The sequence below is a fragment of the Mercenaria mercenaria genome, chromosome 17 (genome assembly GCF_021730395.1).
Source record: "Mercenaria mercenaria strain notata chromosome 17, MADL_Memer_1, whole genome shotgun sequence".
Taxonomy (NCBI): Eukaryota; Metazoa; Mollusca; class Bivalvia; order Venerida; family Veneridae; genus Mercenaria; species Mercenaria mercenaria.
The window spans coordinates 10,167,611-10,195,512 of NC_069377.1; the positions used below are offsets into that span (position 1 = coordinate 10,167,611).

The window sequence follows — 27,902 nt, forward strand, 5'->3', positions numbered from 1 at the left end:
AGTAGAAATAAATGAATTCTGTATATTGATTTATGAACTATATTTACAAATAATAGCGTATGTATAAAAAAGTATGTATAAAAACCCTGTAATGTGACATTAAATAAAGCGTACCTTTTGCCTTTGCCTGTAATGATATTTTCCAAACCAAACAAACAGTTCATAATACAAATGCACATTTTTAGTGCAGTTATCTTTTAATATCGCTAAAGAACAGTTGCAAGTAAAGATGATTAGAATAAATATTGTTAATAAAACATTTATGATATACTGTGATATCATTTAATTTCATGGGCATGAAATTTCGTGGTTTTGGTCAAAACGGCAATTTCTTGGGGATATGAATTCGTGGATTACAACTTTTGAACATAAAGTGAATGGGAATTTTACTTGTTCACTGGGATTAAATTTTGTGGATTGACTCGACCACAAAATCCACGAAATTTGGTCCCCCACAAATATTAATGCTTTCACAGTAAATTCCTAATGACACTTCTTAAGAACGACTACTGACGTACATACTGTTTCTTATTAAATAAAATTCATGGTAAACTCGCATCTCCAGATCACCAACCTTTGTACAGGAAACACTCTTTAATCTTCCTATTCTGTTACACTTTCTTATCTATTTTATTTTGTGGATTTCAGAATTCCGGTAAAATGGACCCATGTAGATTTGTAGCTGTTACTAGTACTAATGCTGCTAAATTATTCAACATATATCCTCAGAAGGTAAGTTAGAATTTTCAGTTTCAAAGAAAATTGTTTTTGGAGCCTCATTCCCAGTAAATGTTGCTAAACGTTGCATGGGAAATAGATCTTTCATTTGGGGAAGCCATCAAGCTGGCTTTTGGAAGGTTGATGGTTCTACCTATGTGCAAATTTATTTTGGACTTAATGTCTGAAGAGGCATTTACAGACTGATAGTAGCTGGATGTCCAGATGGACATAAAACCTAATAAAACAAATAGAAAGCTCTTATAGCTGGAATGTATTCAGTCAGTTAACGTCATTTATATATCTTAAAATCATACGCAAATTTTTGCACTAATTACATAGGAATACACTTTCTCAGTGGATATGACATTTGAGTGACACCTTGACAAAGTTTAAGCAAGAAATCATTTTTCATGAAAAGATTTTCCAGTCTTACAGAATTGATGGATAGTTTTCTTTAATTTTCAATTTTAACTTATATCATTGAATCCTATGACTCGAAATAGAATAGACATTTTGAAATTGGGATCATACTGTACTCACATTTTTCTGATGGCATTTACTATATGTATATTGTTGTATTTATAAATATATATATAAATCTGGTATAATAATGTTTACAGGGAAGGATTGCTGTAGGTTCCGATGCCGATATAGTTATCTGGGACCCGAAGCAAACACGTACAATCTCTGCTAAAACCCACCACCAGGCTGTAGATTTCAACATCTTTGAAGGCATGGTCTGCCACGGAGTACCATTATATGTGATCAGTAACGGACATGTGGTCGTGGATGAGGGACAGGTGTGTGATGTCTTAGTGAACTAATTTGTTCACAAAATTTTAAAGCCTATTCATATTGTTTACAAATTTATACAGGCAAACCTACTTAAAAAGACTATCCTTTGGGAGACCCTCTTCATGGAATTAATTTACTGGCTTGATTACCCATAAACTATTTTGAATGGGAAATGAAACTGGTGTTCTTTACAGACCATTGGTCTTTGTTCAGAGATGGTCCTTAAACTGGGGGTTTGACTGCTCTGGTTTGATGGTAATGCTAACAGAGTGCTTTCAAACTTCATGCAGGACTTTTGCATCATGAGGTGACCTGGAAAGGCAATTAGCATAACCAGCTTATATTTTGTCAAAATATACTTATTTTTAACTTAGAAATTTTGCTTAAGGCTTGGATGTAAGTAAGTTTCTCAAGTAACAACAGTTTAATTTTATTATTTTAGAAAGTACAAAGGTCCTTTCTTATATGACCTAGCACGGTGCAAATTGAGATGAAATTATTGTGCTCTATGCTATATATTTGTTTGACTTGAATCTTATAGATTTGTTTGACTGAAAGATATTTGAACTTGGTGTTTGTGAAATTAAATTGGTTGGTTGGAGAATTATACAAACTGATATCATAATATTTGAATTTAAAATAAACGTGATCCTTGTGTTTTACAGTTGAGAGTGACCCAAGGTCAGGGTCGATTTATCCCCACCCCATGTAATGCGGAAGCAGTGTATGGAAGAATAGAGGCAAGAGAAGTTGTAAGTCATATAGATTTTCTTGAATTTTATTGGTTTTGTTACGTTTAGCATCCATTTTCATTATAAATTTAATGTGTATAAAATCTTTAATATAACAGACCCATCTGCAGTATTCTATTTGAGAAAATTTAACCTGCCATATTTCTTTGAAAATGAGTTTTAGATCTCATTTTACTCTTCATATTGATAACACATGGAATGTAGGATTCTTTTTGCCATCTATAATCTCAGATGCAGCACTTACTTGCATAGGTGACAATAACTTGTGAGCTTTCACGTCTTGTCTTATTCTGCCGCAAAAATAATATTTACGGTAGGACACAAAGGTCATGAAAAAGTGAAAAACAATAGCAAACACTAGGAAAACTGACTATAATGTTATGTACAGAGTTCAAACAACAGCTTTGTATTTCAAAAATAGGCCCGTAAACCAGCCAAGGTTGAAAGAGAAGTATATGAAGGACCTGTCACACAGGTGAAGATGAACAGTGTAGAAATGACGCCACCCCAGCATCGTAACAAAACCACAAATGTAGTCATGGGTGATGACACATCGGATCAGTTCCACAACAGGCCGCCAACAAGATCTGGAGGTCGAAACCAACAGGACTCTAGCTTTTCTTTCAGTGGTAGCTAATATTCTGCCTTGTGCTTTTTCTTTTATACAAGCTATGAGGACATTGTTGAGTTTTTGTGTATGACATTTTTTTTTTTACATGTGTAACGTGAAAATTTTTCATCTAATTTTTCATCTGATGTATTTCATAGTGAGAAGACCTTTAACCAATTAGCATTTCTCTATTAGGTATGTTCTATTAGTAAGTCCAGTAAATTTAGAGGAACTCTGAAGCAGACACCTTAAGTTTTTTATGTAGCAGATTTGAATCCATTGAGAACTTAATTTTTTCAAAATCCCTCGTCCAAAATCAGTAACTGAGTGTTAAATACTGGTCATAGATCAAAGAAGCAGTCATCGAGCATAGGTAACATAATTCAGTACCTGCCATACATTCAGTGTTAAATTAATAGGTTAAACTTAACTGTAGGCAACACTAAATTTTCATTTCCAGAAAATACATTAATTAATGTCTTCCCTTTAGTGAGGGTTCCTTAACATAGAGATTGTAAATTCTGCTTTTGGAAAAGTACAGTTGAAAATGTTGGTTAACTAATGCAAACAAACAATACATGTATGGTTGAATGCTATGCTTGAATACATTGTAAGAATGAATCAGCATGTAATTTGAACTGTGTAGCTGGTAATTTCCATTGACCCATATCGTTTGTATTTCTCAGAAATCTCTAAAGTCAGTTTTAGTCACTTTTCAGTACACACACAGCCAAACTTTTTGTTTGTTTTTGACATAGATTTTGAAATGAAAATTAAAAGGAAAATTTTAGGTACTAATTCATAATGATTTAGGGAGTTTCCCATTTACACAGATCGTGATACAAAGTACTGCCATTTGTTCTTCAGTAGTCTTGGGTTTGGGTCGCTTCAGAAAGGAGTACTGTGAAATCTTTAATATCCATGGTGGACTAATTATCGTGGATCTCATGGTTGAGTTAGTCCACTAAATTTTATCCCAACGAACAAGTAAAATTCCCATTTATTTTATGTTCAAAAGTTGAAATCCAGGAATTCATTTCCCCACGAAATTGCTGTTTTGAACCAAAACCACGAAATTTCATGCCCAGAAATTATTCAGTCACTGTGCACTGGATGTTTGACGTACTGACCTCAAATCAATAATTATGGTTCATTTACCAGTTGTGACCTCTGTATCAAATGTGACCTTTACCTAAGACCGACTGATCTCAGAATCAATAGGGGTCATTTGCTGGTCATGATCAACCTCAGTATTAAGTTTCGTGATCCTAGGTCAAAGCATTTTCAGGTTACTGTCCGAATACCGTTTAACTGTTCTGGGTCACTGTGACCTTGACCTTTGACCTACTGATCTCAAAATCAGTAGGGGTCATCTGCTGGTCATGATCAAACTCCCTGTTAAGTTTCGTGATCCTAGACCTAAGTGTTCTCAAGTTATCGTCTTGAAACCGTTTAACTGTTCCGGGTCACTGTGACTTTGACCTATTGATCTCAGAATCAATGGGGGTCACCTGCTAGTCATGGCCAACCTCCCTATCAACTTTCTTGATCCTAGGCCCAAGCGTTCTTGACTTATCATACAGAAACCAATTGGTCTACGGACCGACTGACAAACTGACCAGCGGACATCTGCAAAACAATATACCCCTCCTTCTTTGAAGGGGGGCTTAAAAATTATTCCGTGTATTTTTGAGGTAACTTTAAATTAATAATCTTTAAATGTTTTTGAAAAGGAAAATTCTGATAATATGTGATAATAAGAACACTTTGCTTCGAATTTAGGCACTTTGCTTCGAATTTTAGGCCACCCTGCCTTAATTAAGCATGGAATACTTTTCCATGTTGCGTAACATCAATTTTTATGTAAACTGTAAACATTTTTCTTTTTTGTACATTTTTTATTAATGTTGGTATAATTGGATCAACAGTGTTGGATACCGTAGAAATATCATTTTATTTATCAATTTTAGCTGATAAAATTCTACGGAAAATATTATTGCGATGTGAAGGTGGGTGTGCGGATTTAGATTCCGGTGGGGAATATGAATCTTGCGGAAATTACGAGCTATACGGTATGTTTTGGTCAACTGTCTGCAAATCCCTCGACATGATGTAACAGTGGACCAAAGTCTCAAACGCAGTGTTGTAGTCATCTGTATCAGATATTTATGATTTAAGCTTCTGAATATTGTCGGTAAATGCTTCCTAAGTTGGATTAGCTTCCTTAAATCCTTTTGCACAAGTGATTTTCGTCATTTTACACCATCTGAAAAATGTTTTAAATGCTTTTTCATGATGATTAAAAGATTTGTAGAATGATCAAGAAGAGAATTTCTCCAGGTACACCTGTTAAAAAAGTTTTTTGTGTATAAATATTTCACTTTGAAAAATGTTATTGGTTAAAAAGTGTTCATATCAGTCAACAAAGCAATTTGCTTATTAGGAGAGGAGGATTTCATAAAAAGGCAGGAGAATTCAATGTACAGTAAAACACCGCTTGCTCGAGGTCACAAGGGGATGAGCAAAATGCTCGAGTTATCCATGGTTTCGAGCGACCCGAACATTGACCAACATAGAAAAAGATTAGAGTTTGTTTTACCACTTGTCATCGGGACCATTTGCAGAGTAAACGGTGATGCGTAATAATAACATACTTATGGCATTTTCGAAAAAAAAAACGTATTACAAACTTTATCTATGATAGAAGTTTCAATACGTTATTTGTAAATGGCACATGTGAAGAAACAACTAGGACTTTTTATTTTTATTTATCAACAAGTGCATATCAAAATTATTGTCTCAGTTTTCCGAAAAGGCTACATTATTTCCTTCATTTGCATGCAAACAACTGCTGATTAAAATACTTAGATCCCGCAGAAAAGAAAAGAAGTTTTAAGTAATCAGTAATTGATTGATATTTGATCAATAAAACTTTTCTTCAACATTTTAATAATAATCTCATTATCAGATCAAATATACCGACAAACAAACATTTAAGATAGTCATGGAATAGACCACGTAATTCTCACGGCGTTTGAAAATTTTTAATAACTAATACATTCTGACCACCGAAGGTGTGAAAAATTTTGACACCTCTGCTCGAGTTTGCCAGAAGCAACAAAGAGTAAATTAATACACAGGGACCAAGTGTTATGCTCGAGTGATCGAGTTATCGATGCTCGACCCAGCCATGGTAATTTCGCATAGAAAATAGAAGGAAATCGGCCGGGACCACATGAATTGCTCAAGCGAGCCCGGGTACTTGAGTCATCGATGCTCGAGCGAGCGGTGTTTCACTGTATCTTTTCAGCATAGTTCCTGTTATGACTGTGGTGTTTAACACTGTTAAACTTACACATGGAACCATGCTTTTTCTTCTGTCACCAACATTCTGTTATTCAAATAGCTTCATCTTACAAGAAAGGCCTGTGATTCTTGGCATTCGGGTGGCCATCCCTTCAATGGTACGGCTGCACCTGGGCTATAGACACAGCTGATATAATCTGTCAGTCCCCAGCTGTAATAAGTTTGAAAGAATTATGACATTATCAACCTCTACTGTCACCAGTACTAGAGCAATCCTCTTAAAAATTATGAATTTCAGTTATGTTCCAAAGTGTCTTTTTTATAGACTTTATCCAGGTTCAGTGTGATAGGTGTTTTAATTGATTTTATTATATGTCAGCAAAGTGTAAATTGTACCATTGAAAAGGAGGCAAAATGTGCCAGATATCTTTGGATGTATTGGTAAGGTTTAAACAGTACTATTGAAAACAAGGCAAATCATGTCAGGCATCTTTGGATTTTTAGGTGTAATGATAACATGCAAACATTCCTATTGAAGAGGATGCAAGTTACGTCTAACTTCCATACAGAACGGATGTCCTCATACGCTAGTTTGTCTAATACTGACCAATAGGAATAGTATATGTTACCCGTCCTTTCATTGGTTGTGAATTCCTCAGATATTCATCCTCTTAAAAATTGTAATTTGTTTCTTATTAGAATATAATCGTAAGTTTTTATTTATGCATCATTGCAAACAAACTATCAAAGAAACACGTATAATGAATGTCCCGACACAAAAGCAGAATTTTCGCTAGCACCATGCCATATATCCTTTACCTTTTTGTTGGCATGCAGATTTATTCACGCATGTCGGCATGTTGCAACAGAGCTATAACAGTGTTAATCCAGCTTATAACTTTCCTTTTCCAAATATTATCAATTTACCTTAATTTTTACTTATTATTTTAACCAAAATTTTACTAATTAACCATTCTTTGCTTAGATCCGAAAATCTTTTTACCAACATAGTGGTTTTGCGACCAGCGTGGATCCAGACCAGCCTGCGCATTCGCGCAGTCTGGTCTGGATTCATGCTGTTCACTTTCAAAGCCTATTGCAATTAGAGAAACCGTTAGCGAACAGCATGGATCCTGACCAGACTGTGTGGATGCACAGGCTGGTCTGGATCCATGCTGGTCGCAAATGCACTATGTTGGTTTTCTCATGGAGCGGCTCATATAATGCTAAAGGATATTAAACTTATTTGCAGAATGTTTTGATTTGTAAACGATTTTGAATGATTCCGAGCAAGAAGTTTTAACTTTGAAAAAATGGTACATTTAATTTTATCAGAGGTTCAGGTCATTTTGCTTTTCCACGTGAATCATGTTTTCTGTGTTATATGTGCTTTTGCTCAGGAATGTTTATAAAGTCTGCTGTTTATATTCATGTAAGACCTATTAATTAAATTACTTGACATTACATATTTATATCTTTCAATTTTTTTTTCTAGCATGGCAGAGATTATTTTTACATATTTGTATTTAGAATGCTAGTCATATCACTTTTATAACCCAAGGAAAACAGGAAATAGATTTTTTAAAAATTAATGTATAGGTTATTCCTTAATCCTGGGACATCTATCTATGTTTGTGTAATATAAATGTAAACTTGGAAATACACGGGTATATTGTTTAAATCAAGAAAATTATTACAATGCATAAAGTTGTTTTTAAAAGTATTTTGCAAACAAAATGTTCTGTTCTTTATAAAAAATGTGATGCAGTATACTCAGTTTTCAAGAATTAAGGTTTTGTAAAAAAAATTGACAGGTGCAAAATATATATGTAGAGGGTTGCAGGAAAAACTTATAACTCGTGTCAAATAAAGGAGTGACAATGGTTTTCTGTTCAGCCGTTGATTTACATTTTCAAATACTAACCTTGTTACGGTGGTCTGTTAGTAAAAATCCTCTGCTGCACATCTTATCTTATAAATTTCAAACATATTGTATTAACTTATAACTGGTGGTGGAATTATAAAAGCTTAAGATATTTTTTTCAACATTGCTTTTTTTTTTTGCAAGTTAAATATATAAATTTCTTATTTTATATGAAGGTATTACATTTTATTATGCTTTCCGAAGGGCAAGCATATAATTGCCGCTTTGTCTGTCCTTCCTTCTGTCCGTCTGTCACACTTTTGTCCGGAGTATAACTTTATAACTTGAAAAGTATTAATGGTATTCGATTGAAACTTCACAAAATGATAGAGGTCGATGGCCATTGACGGGAAGTGCAGTCTACTTTACCTAGTTTTTGAATTATCTTCCTTTATTGTACAAAATAAAGCTTGTTTGGAGCATCACTTTAAAAGTATTAATGGCATTTCATTGAAACTTAGAGTCAAAAATTATTACACTTAATGATATGTCACTTGCTTTAATTATCTCCCTTTATTCAATTTTCTTCTTTTTATAATCTCCATTTTTTTTGAGTCGGCTAAAGGCTGAAAGCCTTTTGACGAGTCCTTGCTATCCAACGATTCTAAATGGACTGAATAACCATGTAAAGGATGTAGTTCCATTAGATTTCTCAAATTCGAACAGTTCCACTGCATGAATGAAGTTAAGTTGTGTCAATTCCTTTGCTATGACCAATATACGATGTAATCTGCATATTTATGACTTGTAATGTGCAATTCTCGAATGTAACTCATTAAGCATAAATGTGCATTTTAAGAATTGCGCAGGCTTACAAAGCTTGGGTAAAACATCCAGCGAAAGACAAAAATAGTTCCAGCAGGGCTCCAGATAAGATGCGTATTAGCGTAAATTACGTATAGAAATAATGCAATACGCATGTCTAATAATTTCTAAGCATATAAACGTATATAAAATTACAGAAACGCACACAATGCTTTTTAAAAACAAAATCTGAATCGTCTGGATGCGTTAGGTAACATAGCGATCAGCCTTAATTCTTCCACATTGAACGTAAACACGCATCGTATGATTTCTATAAACTTTGCGTGGGGTTGAATTTTGCAGTCAGTAAATGGATAAATTATCGGAAAAGAAGCTCTTACTGGTTTGTTTAGTATATTGATATTAAAAATGATTTTAATTCTGTATTTTCGAGAAATAAACAAACCGGCGAAACATTAAATTGTAGTTTTTGAAATCGTAAATAGTTGATCGTTTATGTTTGGCGAAACGAAACAACTTTTTTATGAAAAGATTTAAATAAGAGGTAATTTAACGTAAACTTCAATGTCAGATACTGCCAATTGCTGCTAAATGTCTTCGTATCATCACAATTTGTAAAATATATTGTTCAAACTGGAGAAAAGTGTAATCGTATCCGGATATAATATTTTGGGTAAATATCGAGCTGTGTTATGAAATTTTAAGAAAAAAACTAAAAACAAACTGAAACTGGTAGACTATACTGTCAGTACATCAATCATTAGCCAACTCAGGCCATTCAGGCCTTTGATTGGTTTCTGATATTCCCCATATTGGGACAAGCACATGCACCGGGGAGCATCATTCAGTTTTATCGATTCTTTGTTTAAAGTTTATTTCAAAATTAGAATAAAAAATGGATTGATAACCAAACCTTTTTCTGTATTTCAGGCAGTCAAGTTGACGATGCTGTACCAACACGACATAAAATCAAAGTCTCCAATCCACCAGGAGGAAAAGCGTCAGGTCTCTGGTAGAATGCCATATAGAATCTTCAAATTTTCCGATGTACAATTCAGTATAGACATTAAGTTACGCATAACTACAGCAAGGACATTCTTACGTTTATCTCATTTCATTTGGACATGTTTGATTTTGCTAGTTTTAAGAAAGGACTGAAGTGGTGTTGAAGGCAAGCTAAATGCTGTCGTTCTGTGTGGTTCGGTTTCGGGGGCCATTTTATTGCGAGCATTTAGTAGTTAACAGATAATCATCTCTCGGGGAGAATTGTGGTTAACTGCTAATTAAAGTCGGTGCAGTTAACCAGTTTTTGCATCAAGGTAACGATACACTTCCTGTGAATGTTACATTTGATTTCAGTGGCCAGATTACAAAAATTAATTTCAAATTATTTTTTTAAAAGGAAAAGCGAGTTGTTTTTTTTATCGGCAAGAAAATTAGGTTGAAATTTCTTAGATTGAATAAAAAAATATTCAGAAGAAAATGAAAAGAAATGCTGTTAACTGGAGATGCGTTGCTAGGCAATAATATATTCCAAGTAGTGATGATTTTTATATTGGTGATTTTCATGTCCTATAGGGCAAAGTCTCAGATAAGTTGAGATATAGGTATGTAAGAGGTTTTCAAGCTTATGTGTTCATCATGTATTTTTATATATCCTGCTTTTTGTATCCTTTCCTAAAGCTCAAATTGATTTTCTCCTCATTTGTCATCACTGAAGCTGCCAATTAGATCTACAAAGTCATGTCATCCACAACTTAAAGTATTTCAGATCAGTTTATGCGATATACAATATACGCTGGCAGGGTTATTTATTAACACAGAAAAATTGTCTCGTCTGCAATTGTGTTAACTGTTGAACAGTTCTTAATTAAAGTTTGCCTTTATATATGACAAAGGACTATTCTGCATGATCTGCAAGTTCAAACTTAAGAATAAATTATATCCATCTTTGAATAAACAGAAGTCGGGAACTTCAAACATTTTTTACAGGTCATTTTCTTGCGTAATTCTTGTGCGAATTTGTATTAATATAGTAAAACTTGCTGCCTTGCTTTTTATGATGTATGAATGAAAAAAAAAGCTAACCTTTAAATTGATTGTCTGTGTATATTGTCTTTTTATAGGATAATAAATTTGTCATCGTTTTTAGAATAATTTATAATACTGTACAATGTTTTGTATTTCATGATGTATTTTTCAGACACATGGGCTGAATATTAAAATTTCAGACACATGGGCTGAATATTAAAGCATATTGTTGAAATTTTTAAATACTGTAAAATGTATATTTAGAAGTTGTAGATATATTGTAAATGCTTGAGTTAGTAGTCCTCAGTCACTCTTTTTAACTGTTTTGGTAGTTGTAAAATGAAATAAGTAGCAAAAATTCAATTTTTTGCAAATGGCACATTAAAAACAAAGGGAGGTAACTTAGATGCCTAGTTATACAGTTTAAAATTAAGTATTCAAGATTACCTGAATTTAGCTAGATACTGCACTATATAATTCTGTTAGCTAAAGTATGTGCTTAATATTTCTTCAAGCAGTGACTTGGTCTGTTCAATATTTCCTAGATGCAATTTTTTCTTCTAACGTTTTGATAAATTTAATTCAGTCATATAAATTTAGATGTCACCATACTGTAAAAATACCCAGTAATATTATGACTGAGGTAAAACCAGTTTTTTGACTTGATGTAGTTTGATATGTGTATTAATAAAATATACTTTTTTTCTCGGTGTAGTACATTTTTTTGTGTAAAGTGGTAAAATGAATCTTTTGTTCTATTTTAAAGCCTCACTGTATTTGTTTATTAAGTTTATACTTGGCTAAAGATTAAAGTATACCCAGTAGAAATATGCTTTTCTCATTTTTATACGCCCTTTTTGAAAAATGGATGTATTATGTGATGGTGTGTGCATCTGTACATCCATCATAATTTGTATAACAGAGTGTGCAGAGCGATTGAACCAACTCTGTAGGTAAAAGGTCAAGGTCACATACCGAGCTGAGAGTTCAAAACTGTCCATCGTATTTCGAGTATGGAGCATAACTAAATAACCATTCAAGGCATTGACCTTAAACTTAGCATGTAGGTAAGTGGCAAACTGGCAATGAGAAGTTGAGCAGAGCACATAAACCGATCTTAGGTCAGTCACAAATTGAGCTCAAATGTCATGTCTGTTGTATTTAGAATCTGGAGCATAACTTTCTAACCATTCAAAGTATTGACTTCAAAATTTGGATATAGGTAGATGGTGATGTGCAGAGTGCATGATCCAGGGTGGTGGAAGGTCAAAGCCATAGCAAGGTCAAATCTGCCCATCATATTTTGTGTCCAGAGCACAACTTGAAACAGGAGTGACTAATTATACCCCCACAATATGGCCTTGTCACAAAACCGAACTTGCTTGACCTTTGACCTACTGACCTCAAAATCAATAGGGGTCATCTGCTGGTCCTGATCAACCTCCCTATGAAATTTCATGATCCTTGACCTAAGCATTCTGAAGTTATTGTATGGAAACAGTTTAAATGTTCCCGGTCACCATGACCTTTTGAACTCTGAATCAATAGGGTCATCTGCTGGTCATTACCAACCTCCTTATTAAATTTTTCCGGGTCATTGCGACCTTGACCTGTGACCTAAAAATCATTAGGGGTCATCTGCTGGTCATGGCCAACCTCCCTATCAATTTTCGTGATCCTAGGCCCAATACGGAAACCATTTGACTGATTTGTGTCATTGCGACCTTAACCTTTGACCTACTGACCTCAAAGTCGAACTTGACCTTTATTTTGTGTACCAAAATTTATGATCCTAGGCCCAAGCGTTCTCAAGTTATGATCCGGAAACCATTTAACTGTTCAGAGGCGTTGTGACCTTGATGTTTGACCTCTTGAACTTGACCTTTATTTCATGATGTTACACCTGTGTACCAAAATTTATGATCCTAGGCCAAAGCGTTTTCAAGTTATCATCCGGAACCCGTTAACTGTTCTGGGTCATTGTGACTGACCTACTGACCTCAAAATCAAACTTGACCTGTATTTTCTGATGTTATATCTGTGTACCAAAAACTATTATATCTGTCAAGCCTTTCACAAGCTATTGTCCAGAAACCATGAAAACCAACAGACCGACAAGCTCACTCCTATATACCCCCCGTTTTGTGGGGGTATAATAAAGGTATTAACTTGCAATATAGGCAGGTGGTGATGTGACGCTGAGTAAACTGCAAAAATCTACATTACTATTTAAGCAACTGTTTTTAACTAAACTATGCCTTGGGCATTAAATACGTAATTTTCCTCTTATGCCAATAATACCAACAAATTTCAACATTTACAAATTTATTCTGCAATACACAAAAAAAACATGAACAATTACACGGAACATCATTGGCAATAATTTCTCAAACAGTACTAAATCTTTCAAATTTTCCCTTAATTTGCAAAATATAAACATAAATTGCCAAGTAACAGCTGCTCAAATTCTCACTAAATATATGTGAAGAAATTTTTGAAATTTTAGAAACTGAACTGAACAGTTTCAGAAAATACTGTGAAATATTTAATTTTTCTGACCAGACAGATTTTTTATATTGTGTCAATCCCAGAACTTTTATCAAAATGAAGCAGTGAAATTCCCATTCATTTTTATATTCAAAGGTCAAAGTCTACAAAATAGTCAAATGCAATAGCCTTTCAAGCAAAACCACAAAATTTTGTACCCATAAAATTAAAAAGATTCATCGTATTCCACTGGGACCATCGAACACAAAGTTAGATTTACTTCAATTGAAATATATAACAAGTTAGCACTAACAGTCCCTATACTGTGAAACCAAAAAAACTTGGTGGAGGATTAATTTCCGTATTTTTCTCTGTTGCCCCGATCCAAGAAAATAAATCTTAATAAATAAATAAAATTCCCAAACATTTTATCTTCAAAAATCGAAATCCATGAATTCATATCTAAAAAAAAGATGCTATATCCAGAACCACAAAATTTCCTGCTTACGAAATTAAATGACTTTCCAGTGAAAACCCTGTACATCAAGTCGTACAAGGTCAAATGATTAGAATAAGTCTATCAAAACAGAAGTAACAAATGGGAAAACAACTCACTAAACAGCACATCATAACAATATGCAATAGCACTTAGTTTACAAATACAGATACATATTTTTATAAACGTGGCAACCTCTCACAGCACTTTTTTTTTTTTTAAACACGAAGTACCAGAAATTTGTTCAAAATGCGTACTTTCTGAGGTATCAAATCAAAACAAAATCATTTAGGTCATACATAGACTATTCAGTGCAACTGGTGAAGAATGACACCACATACCCCGCTGGACATTACTTCAAACACAAATGGGCAGTTTGGTTGAACGAATGAAAGAATTCTATATCCAGTTTAGGCTTTAACTATGTAAATAAGTAAACATTATAAAGCACTTAAATGTCCCTGTTAATAAACTAATGCCCATTTCTAAAGGTTTCAAATGAACACATTTTGTACTGCTACAAAATTTTGGACAATTACTTTAAAATCAAAGTAAAGCAATACATTTCGGATTTTCTTTTTTTCAAATACAGATCTCCCCAGCAACAAGAGGACCATGATGGTCCTGAATCGCTCACCTGTCCCCACATGACCCAGTTTTGAACTGAGTATGACATCGTTTTTTTCTATTATTTGACATAGTGACCTAGTTTTCAGCTCATTGACCCAGTTCTGAACTTGAATTAGATTCGAGATAAAAATTCTGACCAAGTTTTCATGAAGATCCATTGAAAAATATGGCCCTCTAGAGAGGTCAACAGGTTGTTCTAAATTTTCTGACTATTGACCTAGTTTTTGAGGCACTTGACCCAGTTTTGAACTTGACCTAGATACCATCAAGGTGAACATTCTCACCAATTTTCATGAAGATCTCATAAAAGTCGGCTCTAGAGAGGTCACAAGGTTTTTTCTATTAATTGACCTAAGGACCTAGTTTTTAAAGCACTGACCAGTTTCGAACTTGGACACTAGATTCAAAAGGTGAACATTCTGACCATATTTTCAGGAAGATCTCATGAAAAGTTGGGCCCCTAAGATGGTCACAAGGTTTCTCAATTTTTAGACCTAATGACCTAGTTTTAGACCACACTTCATCCACTTCCAACTACCAAGATATCATCAGGTGAACATCTTGACTAATTTTCATGAAGATCAATGTAAAATAAGGCCTCTAGAAGGTCACATGGTTTTTCTATTTTTAGCCTTAATGACCTAGTTTTTTAGACCTCATTGACCCACTTTCAAACTTGACCTAGACATCATCAAAGTGAACTTTCAGACTAATAACTTCATGAAGATCCATGGAAAATATGGCCTCTAGAGAGGTCAAAGGTTTTTCTATTTTTAGACTAATACCTAGATTTTCGACCCACATCCCAAGTTTCGACTTGACCTAGATTCATCAAGGTGAACATTCTGACTAATTTTCATGAAGGTCATTGAAAAATATGGCTCTAGAGAGGTCAAAAAGTTTTTCTATTTTTAGACCTACTGACCTAGTTTTGAGACCACATGAACTCTTTCGAACATGGCCTAGATATCATCAATAAGAACATTCTGACCAATTTTCATGAAGATCCATGAAAAATATTGGCCTCTAGGAGGTCACAAGGTTTTTCTATTTTTAGTACCTATGACCTGTTTTGACAGCACGTGACCAAGTTTCGAACTGAACCTAGATATCATCAAGATGAACACTCAGACCAACTTTCATACAGATCCCATGAAAATAGGCTCTAGAGGTCACAAGGTTTTTCTATATTTGACCTACTGACCTAGTTTTGATGGCACGTGACCCATTTCGATCTTGACTAGATACAGACAAGGTTAACATCTGACTAATTTTTATTAAATTCTATTGAAAAATATGGCTCTAGAGAGGTCACAAGGTTTTTCTATTTTTAGACCTACTGACTAGTTTTTGACCGCAGTTGACCCAGTTTCGAACTTGACATAGATATCTCAATGATGAACATTTGACCAACATTCACAAATCTCCATAGAAAAAATGTGACTCTAGATGGTCACAACAAAAGTTTACGCACGGAGGACCAGACGGACGCCATGCGCGATCCAGAAAAGCTCACACTGTCACTTTGTGACATGAGCTAATAAAAATCACTACAAAGATCATATTTTAATTCTTTTGTTTCTTTGGTGGGTTAGAGCGGTTTTGAACAGTATTTCAGTTATGTAACAGTGGGTAGTTAACCTAACCAGTGTTCCTAGATTCTGTACCAGTATTAACCTGTTCTCTGCAAGCAACTGCCAACTTCTCCACATGAATCAGAGGTGGAGGATGAAAGGACTTTAGACACATTATCTTCTATCATATTGTCATAGAGAACATACCCCTTGCCAGAGAATCAAACTCGTGACCCTGTGATCCATAGATTTGCACATTACCTAAGTGGGCATTCTAAGCAGTACTTTGATAAAATCTTCCATACTCCTTTATAAAATTTGTTCAAAGGTATCTCCAAAGTTTCTGTTGTTTTTATAGAAAGCGTTTGTCGGATAAAAGCTTTTCATTCTTTTAATGTGATAGAAAACACTAGCTTCTCATATACAGAGGATATATGTGATATTGGAACATAACATTGTCAAGAAGGGAGGCAATTCATTTTTTTCAAGACATTCTTTTTTATTCTTATACCAGGGATGAACTACCAATTTTGCACAAACTGGCTAAACAAGTCCTACAATATTTTTGTTACTGTACCAAGTAATAAGTAACAAGTCTGTAGACAATCCAACCCGGCAGAGATGTAAATACAATCACTCTCTTCCTACATCCACATGATCAACTGACATGCCATTTAGCCAAGGTTTAGAAACAAACATGGTATGTGTAAACATGCTTTCTACCGCAAAGCGAATCTTTACAGCACAGTATATAAATTTTTGGGCCAGCTAAAGCTAATGAATCCTTGTCAATTCCTCAACCATTTTTACAAGATCATCTACAGTTGCATCCCTCTTCATTCCACTGCCATCATCAATCTACAAAAAAAAAAAAATTGTATTTAAACTATAATTTAACGTCAAGTTTAAGGTGGTTCTGCACGTTCGGATCATAAAGGTCTCTACTATGTAGAATTTGATTAAACTTTGATTTTCCAAAATTTTAGTATATACTTAGAAAAATTCAGCAAATAAAAAAGACAGGTCGCGTACCTGAATTTTTGTTTAAACTAATTTGAAAATTATGAACCTCAAGCAAGTTTTCATAATGGGAGTCTATGGGAAAATCAAAATTTCATATGACATTTTTCCGAATTTTTTCTACTAAGTAGATTTTTATGAAACTTCTCACAGTCATTAATAATATGATGACATAAAATGAATAGGTCTGTGTCTTTGCTTTCGATATATTTGCCCATCATTAAAGAAATCTGCGCATTTCAAGCTGATTTCAAGACATAATTTGGCATTATTTAATGTGTCAAACATTTCAATATCATCTTTATAATGATAGTAACCTTGCTGTTTTAATCGATTTTCTCAAGGGTTACAATTAATTCATAAAATAATTTTCTCGGATAAATAACGTTACGCCATTACTTCCGGTTTATCAAATGTGCAGAACTACTTTAAAGGTTGTGGTGACTTTCAAACTGATACGGGTGTAAGAGATTGTCCCTACTGGCACAACTGTAGCATTAATTGGTATCCTAACAGAGAATGCCAACTTTTCAGACTTATTATAAAGCTTCTACAGCACGAAAGAATTCAACCTTGATTCAAAACCTGAAACTTACAAATCTAGTAGTACCAGTAATCATACTTTTTTAGAAAAATTGTCTAAATTACAAAACTGGTTATTTTTTATTGCTTTAAGTCCATCTTCCAAGTTAAAAGATTTTTATTTTCCAGTATTTAACTTGAAACCAAAAATTTAAAATTCAAAACTTCAACACATAAAATCTTCGAAAATGAGAACAGAAACATGTTTTGATGGATAGGGGATGCCTCCAGATGTACCTCTTGTCAACTTTTAAAAAAAAATATCATCTACTTGTATAAAACTACTGAATCTGATATTCTGGCAGAAAAGTATTGCTGTAACTCTAAACCCAACAAAAACAAAATATGAGCTGCGCCATGAGAAAACCAACATAGTGCATTTGCGACCAGCATGGATCCAGACCAGTCTGCGCATCCGTGCAGTCTGGTCAAGATCCATGCTGTTCCCTAATGGTTTGCGCAAGATGCGCAGGCTGGCCTGGATCCATGCTGGTCGCAAACGCACTATGTTGGTTTTCTCATGGCGCGGTTCATATATACATGTACTATGGTAGTGCTTTAGAAAACAAATGCCTATAATTCCCTAATTCACAGTTTTTGTCCTTTTTTTCTTCAAAATTACAAACAACCTAAATGTTCCTTTTAAGTTTCTAAAATCTTGGAACACAACTGGTGGCAAGCCCCTTTAACAAAATACCTTCGCTTTATACTGAAATAATAATCATGCAAATGACATTTACAATCAATAGGAATGTATTTCACATACAACCAAGAATGTAACATTGTATTTGTACTGCACCATTCAAATCTGCACATTTAAGAACACTATACCAACTTATGTCAAGTTTTATAACTATTAACTACAGTCAAGCTTTGTTCACTTCAACTTGATGGGACCGGCAAAATCTGTTCAAGTTATCAGTAGCCATTGAACAATTTACATTATAAATGGATTTTACCGGGACCTGACGAGTTCAAGCCAAGGTGGTGTTCGAATTACCAGCGTTCGACCGAACAATGTTTGATTGTAATAAAATATATTTTGTGCCTATTGAAGTGGATACTATGCTGTGAATTTGTTTGATTTCACAGATAAAAAAATTTCATGGTTCAAAATGACTATTACCATCAAGACATTAAATTGGTCAATTTTCCATTTATAAGACCATATAAACAGGAAAATCCGAAGTTAGTTCTATGAAATAAACAAAACTATAAAGTTGGAAATCCGTGAAAATAGGATACTTATGATTTCATAGCATTAAACAATAACCAAAGTGGAAGAAAATTCTCCTGGAGAAGAAATTCACTTCATTCAAAGTTTACCTGTAGCGCCTGTACAACCTCAGACATTTTGTCCCTCGAGAGATCCAGGAAACTTTCAATAAGGTCACCATCAATAAAACCTGTGCATACTTCTGTCTTACGTTCCGTGTGAAATGACCGCCAACTTAACATAGTGTTAAGGTAAATTCATATGCAGATATATGTACATAAAATTATACCATTTTACTGCTAATCAAAAATTCTAAAAACAAGTTCCCCTACTATACTTTTTTGATGTTACATAGCATTTGTGTGACATATGATACACCAATACCTTTTATGGTATATTTTTTTTAAAAGACCCAATAACTAGGTAACAGAGCACAACGTCAAACTATATAGTGCTACTTCACTGGAATATCACACTGCAGAATCATGTCATGGTAAGACAACCGGTCACATTTTAATGATGCGGCTGATCAGTTCTATAATCATTCTCTTATGCTGAGAGCAAAGCATAGACTACTAACATTTTTATAAACTAGAAATGTGTCCATGGGACTACATGACTACATGACTACACTACATGACATAAAAATGACAATATTTTCTTAGGTCAGGGGCCATAACTACTACAATACTGAATGAATCCGGACGCAAAACCCCAGGTGCACAACTGCACATGCTGACCAACATTCCTGTAAACTTTGGTGACTCTAGGTCAAATACTTTTGGAGCTACGCACAACACAACATTAAAATGACCAATTTTTATCTAAGTCAGGGGCCATAACTCCTACATGACTGAATGAATCCGGACGCAAAACCCCAGGTGCACAACTGCACATGCTGACCAACATTCCTGTAAACTTTGGTGACTCTAGGTCAAACACTTTTTGAGCTACGCGCAACACAACATTAAAATGACCAATTTTTTACTAAGTCAGGGGCCAGAACTCCTACACGACTGGACAAATCCGGACACGAAACCCCAGGTGCACAATAACACATGCTGACCAACATTCCTGTAAAGTTTTGTGACTCTACGTCAAATACTCTTGGAGTTAGGCGCGTCACAACACTAAAATGAAGGATTTTTACAGTCAGGGGCTATAACTCCTACATGACTGAATGATTCCAGAAGCGAAACCCCAGGTGCACAACTACACATGCTGACCAACATTCCTGTAAAATTTTGTGACTCTATGTCAAATACTTTTGGAGCTAGGTGCGACACGACATTCTCGGAAGGACGGACAAGGGCAAATCTATATGCCCCCCTCCCCAAAGTGGGGGCATAAAAATCAATATGACCCAGACTGGAATCAAACACTCAACTTCAGCATGAAAGGTGGGCAATTTACCACCTAGCTACCAATGCGAGTTACTACTTCTGAGACAAGTTCTGCCAAATTAATACAAGTTCTGTCAATATAAATAAAGTTCTGCCAATATGAGACAAGTTCTGCCAATATGAGACAAGTTCTGCCAATATGAGACAAATTCTGCCAATATCACTGTCATGTTTAGAAGGATACAATGAGTGGTCTATTTTGCCAACACTTTTGATCACTTTAGCCAACCTTCCCTGCACGTCCAGCAAGAAATGGTAGAAGTCTGGTGGTAACTGAGTGACTAGACCTGTGGAGCAAATTGAAAATATGTTTGTTTTTTGTTTGGATTTGCTTCTTTTCTAATAATGAAAACACAAAGATCACTAAAGTATCACATGTAACTGCAATTCACTTAACATTTAAATTAGGGAGCTAATATTATTTATTGCACCAAATCCAAAATAGTTTTTTTTTGTAAATTGCATTTTAAAGGCCTCTATGGGTGGAAGTAGGACCTTTATCTTCAATACTGTCTTCTGAAAAATGAAAATATTTGATATTTACCAGGAATTTTACAAAACTTACCATACTAAAATATCCTGACAGTTTTATAACATTATATTAACAGATGTCAAAATTGAAATTTTAAAAACATTTTGTTATCCAAAATACCTGTAACTTACAAAATTCAAGAATAATCAAGACATTTAAAAAGTTTCTATTACCAGAAACAACCAATACTGTTCTTTATAATAACACATTTAATAAATGGTGCTGTTTAACATTTTTAAATATATCACAATAAGCTGCAGAACAGTACATTATATTGCACTTTATCCTCAAAACTAAGTAAATTTTTCTACATTACTGCCAGTGATGGAACTAACTTATGTCTTACCAATCTGGTCCTATTTCACACAAAAAAGTCCAATGGGAAACGAAAAAAAATGCAACCACAATGGAATTAGGATATTTTATTGGGAACTGATATGTCTACATACCTACTGCACCATTGACTGTACCAAACAAGACAGAGCCCTGGGTTGGTGTACTACTCTCAAATGAATGTTGCATCACCAAGGAACCTAAATCACAGAGTAGGAAATGAAATGCTAAATGGTATGTGTAGTACAAACATTCATCAGTATAAAGTAATAATGTCAGCTAGCAATAGCATCAATTTTCCAGAACATGACAGAAGACCCCTCAGACTACCCCCTCAGGGCATTCACTGACAAACATGTTTTGGAGGAATCTTCAAGCTTCTACTAGATATGACTGCCTAATGCTAGATATTTACCACAACAAAGCCAGGACTGCTGTGATTGCCAATTAATAAGTCCATGAACATACCACAAAAATCTATTCAGTTTCAAACTCTCGTACACTACGAGAAAAAATATGCCTCAAAGCAGGAATCAGACTAGTGGTCCATGTCACCTCAGCTGTTTGACCTTGACCTAACAATATGACTAAATTTGAGTTCAACTTTACCGCTGTATAACTGATAACAAATGCATTTAGCTCTTCTAAAATAAAACATAATTATACAGTTCATTTCAGACTTTGAAGTACACATGTTGGAATAAATATTACCACTATAGCTTTGGATAACAAAGTAATCACATTTCTTTTAATATCATTTAACACAGAATGAACAAGAGCACCGCAATGCGGAGCTATATACACCAGATGGTATGACCTTTGACCCCTAAGTGTGACCTTGACCTTGTAGCTAGCCATACAGAACATGCGCTCTGCACATCGTCTCAATGGTGAACATTTGTGTCAAGTTTCTTTGAAATCGTTCAAAGCATTCAAAGAGTTACAGAGCGATGACCTTTGACCCCTAAGTGTAACCTTCACCTTGAAGCAAGCCATCCAGAACATGCGCCCTGCATGTCGTCTCGATGTGATAAACATTTGTGCCAAGTTTCTATACAATCCTTCAAGCAGTTCAAGAGTTACAGGGCGGATACGAAACACACTCATATGACTATTGACCCCTAAGTGTGACCTTGACCTCCAAGCGAGCCATCCAGAACATGCACTCTGCATGTCGTCTCAATGTGGTGAACATGAAATTGCTAACGGATGGACACTGAGGGTAGAAGATAATACGTCTCTTTAGGTATATAACAAAGACAAACTGATCTTACCGTGTCTAAAAACATTGACAAATTCACCAAGATGGAAGAGACCAGTTTCTTGTAGATTCTGTCGTTCCTCATCTGTGGTTGCAGCACTAAAATAAAGTGTGATTAAGTTCCTTAAACTAACACATCTATCATGGGTGAGAGAAATCTCTATTTCCATTTGTTGTGGTAACAAACATGACAAAATGGCTCCTTTCAAACCATCCTGGTCAAGAAAAAGACCCTGATCCATCAACCCTTTAGACATGCAACTTGCCATGTACATACATGTCAAGTTCCGTGGACAATTTTCCAGGAGATTTCAGTTGAAAATCCAGGATATTTGATGAAAATCCAGGAGATATTTTCGACGAGCATTTTTTTAGGAAATTTTTGGTTGATTCTATAAAACTGTATAACAGATAAGATCTGATCTATTTTTTTAGGTGCTTAAGTTGCATTTTAAAACATTTTAATCTTAATCCTGTTGAATACGATTGATTCTGCCTTTGCGACGAGTGTAAATTGTCCATGCATCTGATCATGATCTGCACTGTTTGCCATATATCAGTATCTTTTTTGTAAGCACCCTTAGCTTTTAACAGTTACCGGTACTGTCCAAAACGAAAGATTGGAAAAGTTCATTTTAGAAATTCTGCAATGTAAACAAAAAATTATATATAGATTTATAGTAACTTTATTCAGTTATTACAGTATGGTTTGAGCAGAGGAGTTGGAATTTGGATGAAATTTTATACTGGCGAGTTTCTTTAATGTGAATAATCTGCAGGTTTTTTTTACATTCTTAGATTTTTTGCAAATGAACAGAAGCTAACATTGATTGGAAAAAAATCTATTTCACCCTTTTGAATCTATACTGAAAAATACTTTTTACTCATCAAAATGAAATTGAAAACCATAGCTGTTGAAAGAATGTTAAAACCTATCTCAAGTTGTTTTCTCCATCATTGATAATGATTGCCATCAATCCAATAAAGGTCGGCTCTTTAATCTACTCAAATGTATCCTTAAAATATCTCTTTTCACACTTAACATCTTCAATAAACAAGTTCCTGTCTTATCATCATGTTATGTCAGTATCAGCACTCGCCAATTAACACAATCTAAAAATAGCACAGTACACACCTGTTTGCAGAATGTCATCAGTGCGTGACCTTGTTAAACTCTTATCAATATACCAGTAGTGATAAATTACGTCAGGCAGTGTGTAATTAGGGATTAAGTTTGATATAGGAAACCATTAGCATGGAATTTTGGATTTCCGGGAGAAATAATTGATTTCCGTATGTCCGGGAAATGGACAAAAAATCCGTGAGACTCCCGGACGATCCGGGAAACTTGACATGTATGCATGTATGATCTGACTTTTCATCACAATTCTCCTACTGAAATCCCTCACCTTATGGGTTCTTTTTTTCACAATGTTATGCCATACAAACATGTTCCAAAAATTTACGGATGGGTTGTGACTCTTTTTATATCATCTAACAATGAAAAGGGGTATTTGAGCACTGCTGTATGAAAATAAACCTTAGGGCTTTGGGACCAGTATGCATACACATGTGCTGAAATTGATTAAAAATATAGATGTGCACTGATATGGATCCTTGATGGTCACAAAGCCCTAAAACTGGCTTTCACACAGTGGCCCTCATTTTGTTTAATTACCTGTCTTTGTGGCAAGTGAACAAATTAAAGCTATTTTCAGCTCCAAGGAAAATATCATCGTCCAGGATTTCTACTGCTGTCATCCAGTTTGGATTGCAGTCTCGTGCAATCTGTAATCAAATCATATTTATGATTGTTCCATTTAAGGTAGGCTGTCACAACATTTAAAATGAATTTATTATGTTGAATAATATAATACGAATAATGTGCTGCAATATACAAATGACCAACATATCATTTTTTGAGAAATCAATTCATATGATACTTGAGCCGTGCCATGAGAAAACCAACATAGTGGCTTTGCATCTGCGCAGTCTGGTCAGGATCCATGCTGTTCGCTTTCAAAGTCTATTGCAATTAGAGAAACTGTTAGCGAACAGCATGGATCCTGACCAGACTGCGCAGATGCGCAGGCTGGTCTGGATCCATGCTGGTCGCAAAGGCACTATGTTGGTTTTCTCATGACGCGGCTCACTTCATTATTAAAATCAGACAAAGATTCCACTTCTGCAAACCTGTGTAAATCCAAGAAATTAAATCCCAATGTACAAATAAAACTTCCATTTATTTTATCTTCAAAACTTGAAATCCAATAATTCATATTCCATGCCTGCACAATTACTGTGAAATCATTAATATTCATGGGGGACTAGTTTTCGTGGATTTCATGATTAAGTCAATCCACGAAATTTAATCCCAACCAGTAAAATTCCCATTCAGTTTATGTTCAAGATTTGAAATTCACGAATACATATCCCAACGAAATTGCCATGTTGACCAAAACCACGAAATTTCATGCCCACGAAATTAAATGATTTTACAGTCAATGATTTTACAGTACCTAGTGAGACAGTGCAAGATTGACTCCAGCATATTTCTAGCTAGTGTCCTCCAAGACATGCTGACACTCTACTAAATCTAAACCCCAAATCTGTATTTTAATTGCTGAATCTTACCTCTTCAAAAGTACCCTCCATAGACTTGTATAACAGTAACGTGATAGATCTCATGAGGTCTCCAACCAAGATAAAATCTCCTTTTGTCTTCAGATATAAAGCTATGATATTATTGTAGTGACAACATTCTAACTTTAATTCCTTCTCCGCAGTTCTCCATTCAAACAGCCGTACCTGAAGTGTCAAGAACAGATCAGCATATACTCAACATATTGTAAATTCAACATGAGGAGTAGGAGGACAGCTGTAGGAGGACAGCATCACTTGGCTATTCAAAAGCCTTGTCAATAAAAAAAGTAACATTCATGGTTACCACTGGTGATTATTGAAATAACAGTCTAAAAAGGGGCATAACTCTGTAAAAATGCAAAACAGAAGTTATGGAACCTGTTCAGTGCAAGTCAAATCATTCGCGGAATAAGTGTGTGAAGTCTCAATCCATTCCTACAAGAAGTTATTGAAAGAATAGTTTACATAAAACTAGAGCTATCACTAAAGGTGATGAATGTACCCCCCGCATGCAATGACACAGTACATTGCAATTTGACACACACAAGACTGCATAATTATGTGGACTGTATGTATATAGACTGTATGTATACAGTATAGTAACAAAAAACAAAGTCCCATAACTATGCAGAATAGTTATCTAAAAGAATGTAACATGCCCCATGCACAACTAAGGTTGGTACTGATCACTTGTGTGAAGTTTCATTACATTGTGTGCAAGGGTTTGGTAGATTAGGCATGCACAAGATTGCATATGCAGACTGTATATACATAGTATGTTAACAAGAAACAAAGTCCCATAACTCTGCAATTTTTGTCGCTGAAAGAACCTAACATGCCCCATGCACAACTACTGTTGTTACTGATCAGTTGTGTGAAGTTTCATTAAATTGTGTCAAGGGGATGAGGAGAGATGGTGCCAACAAGATTGTGTCTATGTCTATAGTATAGTAACAAAAAAACAAAGTCCCATAACTCTGGAAAAAAATTTTCTGAAAGAACCTAACATGCCCCATGCACAACTACTGTTGTTACTGATCACTTGTGTGAAGTTTCATTAAATTGTGTCAAGGGGATGAGGAGAGATGCTGCGCACAAGATTGTGTCTATGTATATAGTATAGTAACAAAAAACAAAGTCCCATAACTCTGCAAAAATTTTTTCTAAAAGAACCTAACATGCCCCATGCACAACTACTGTTGGTACTGATCACTTGTGTGAAGTTTCATTAAATTGTGTCCAGGGAATGAGGAGAGATGGTGCGCACAAGATTGTGTCTATGTATATAGTATAGTAACAAAAAATCAAAGTCCCATAACTCTGCAAATTTTTTTTCTAAAAGAACCTAACATGCCCCATGCACAACTACTGTTGGTACTGATCACTTGTGTGAAGTTTCATTAAATTCTGTCAAGGGGATAAGGAGAGATGGTGCGCACAAGATTGCGTCTACGGACAGACGACCAGACGGACAGACAGACAGACGGACAGACAGACAACCTGAAACCAGTATACCCCCCCTTACAACTTTGTTGTCGGGGGGTACAAAAACAAACAAATTGGCCCACTGACGCAGATGCCATGATGGACAGAAACGAAAAGATTGGTGCAATAGCCCCACCTATTCTTTGAATAGTCAAATGAAACAAGGAATAAAAAACCTTGAATTAAATTGCAAAATACCTATGAAACAATTAAGCTATAGCAGAATGTCCAAAAAACTCGCACTGAATGTTTACACCCTAGCCTTGCATTGAACTGAATGTTTACACCCTAGCCTTGTATTGAAGTATTAAGTACACCCAGGATTGAGCTCTTTCTTGTGATGAAGCCATCCATATGCTGTCTTGTATGATAATGGTCCTATACCTTGTCTGTCCATGCCTAAAACCATTCCCAGTTGGCTACAAATTTTCTTTACCAGCAAAAGCAAGACTGACAGCATTTTAAGGTAGTGATTACACTATAGGAGCAACCTTAAACTGTGTAAACAGTGGGTAATGAGCCAATTTTGTTACTTCTTGGTCTGTAACCTAAAGTATTTCAATGATTAACCCTTATCCTGCTGGCGGCAATTGATTTTGCCTTTGCGACCAATGCAGACCAAGATCAGCCTGCACATCTGTGCAGGCTGATCTAGGTCTTCACTGTTCGCAATTCAGTAAGTCATTTTTCAGTGAACACCCCTTTAAATAATAAGTGCTGCTGCCCAAATTGAATGATGGACAAGTCCATTTTAGAAATTTAGAAGGGTAAAGGTTAACTGAGAGCATGCTATACTCACAGTACTGTTGACACTGGCCAGTAATTTTCCATTAAATTCACACAAGGTATATGCAGCCCCTGTAATTTCCTCCTCAGCTATCTGGGTCACTTTTCCTGAAGAAAGATATCAGTATGTAAGGTAAGTATATAAATATTTTATATCGTCATTTACCTTTCTTAATAATTCTAAAGCTTAAGGCATCTCAATTTATAGACTATTTCTTGTATATGATTTTAATGATATTTTCTGTTACATTACACGAGTTTTTCTCGGGTACAGAAAAGCAGGGGTCTTATAAAAGGGCCAGAGATGGCTATAGAGGTTTAAGCCCTAGCTACTTTTCCTGTAGCAAGCAAAGTTCTAAATAGATGAACTTCAGACCTTCCTCTACTTTGTAACTTCCACCATCTACTATATAAATGAAAACCCCGTACAATCATAGTCACTGTTGTAAATACACCAGTCATAGACAGGTATAGTCAACATTTGAAAAGAAAGGTAATGTTTCCTAAATCATTCACTCCTTAAAATCTGTGCCACTGAGCTTTTCTTTTTT

General features: G+C 35.0%; 2 protein-coding genes across 9 annotated transcripts in view; one reads left to right on the forward strand and one right to left on the reverse strand.

The window, feature by feature from the left end:
• Positions 1-11,731, forward strand: part of LOC123536740 (dihydropyrimidinase-like) — a 75,705-nt gene extending 63,974 nt beyond the window's left edge. For 6 of the 8 annotated variants that reach the window (XM_053528979.1, XM_053528978.1, XM_053528981.1 and 3 more), the window contains 6 exons: positions 649-732; positions 1,341-1,520; positions 2,181-2,267; positions 2,689-2,896; positions 4,848-4,949; positions 9,803-11,731. In XM_053528979.1, the coding sequence (XP_053384954.1) occupies positions 649-732; positions 1,341-1,520; positions 2,181-2,267; positions 2,689-2,896; positions 4,848-4,949; positions 9,803-9,888 (747 nt within the window). In that variant the 3' untranslated portion in view covers positions 9,889-11,731. The remainder of the gene's footprint in view (positions 1-648; positions 733-1,340; positions 1,521-2,180; positions 2,268-2,688; positions 2,897-4,847; positions 4,950-9,802) is intronic. The other 2 variants (XM_045320123.2, XM_045320121.2) reach the window with 2 other exon arrangements.
• Positions 11,732-16,626: 4,895 nt separating this feature from the next.
• LOC123537643 (DNA damage-binding protein 1-like) overlaps positions 16,627-27,902 on the reverse strand; it is a 44,833-nt gene continuing 33,557 nt past the window's right edge. The window contains exons 21-28 of the mRNA XM_045321473.2: positions 27,365-27,459; positions 25,072-25,245; positions 24,116-24,225; positions 22,451-22,536; positions 21,293-21,376; positions 20,496-20,598; positions 19,019-19,142; positions 16,627-16,948 (exon numbers count right to left, since the gene is read on the reverse strand). Coding sequence (XP_045177408.2) covers positions 16,865-16,948; positions 19,019-19,142; positions 20,496-20,598; positions 21,293-21,376; positions 22,451-22,536; positions 24,116-24,225; positions 25,072-25,245; positions 27,365-27,459 — 860 coding nt within the window. The 3' untranslated portion in view covers positions 16,627-16,864. The remainder of the gene's footprint in view (positions 16,949-19,018; positions 19,143-20,495; positions 20,599-21,292; positions 21,377-22,450; positions 22,537-24,115; positions 24,226-25,071; positions 25,246-27,364; positions 27,460-27,902) is intronic.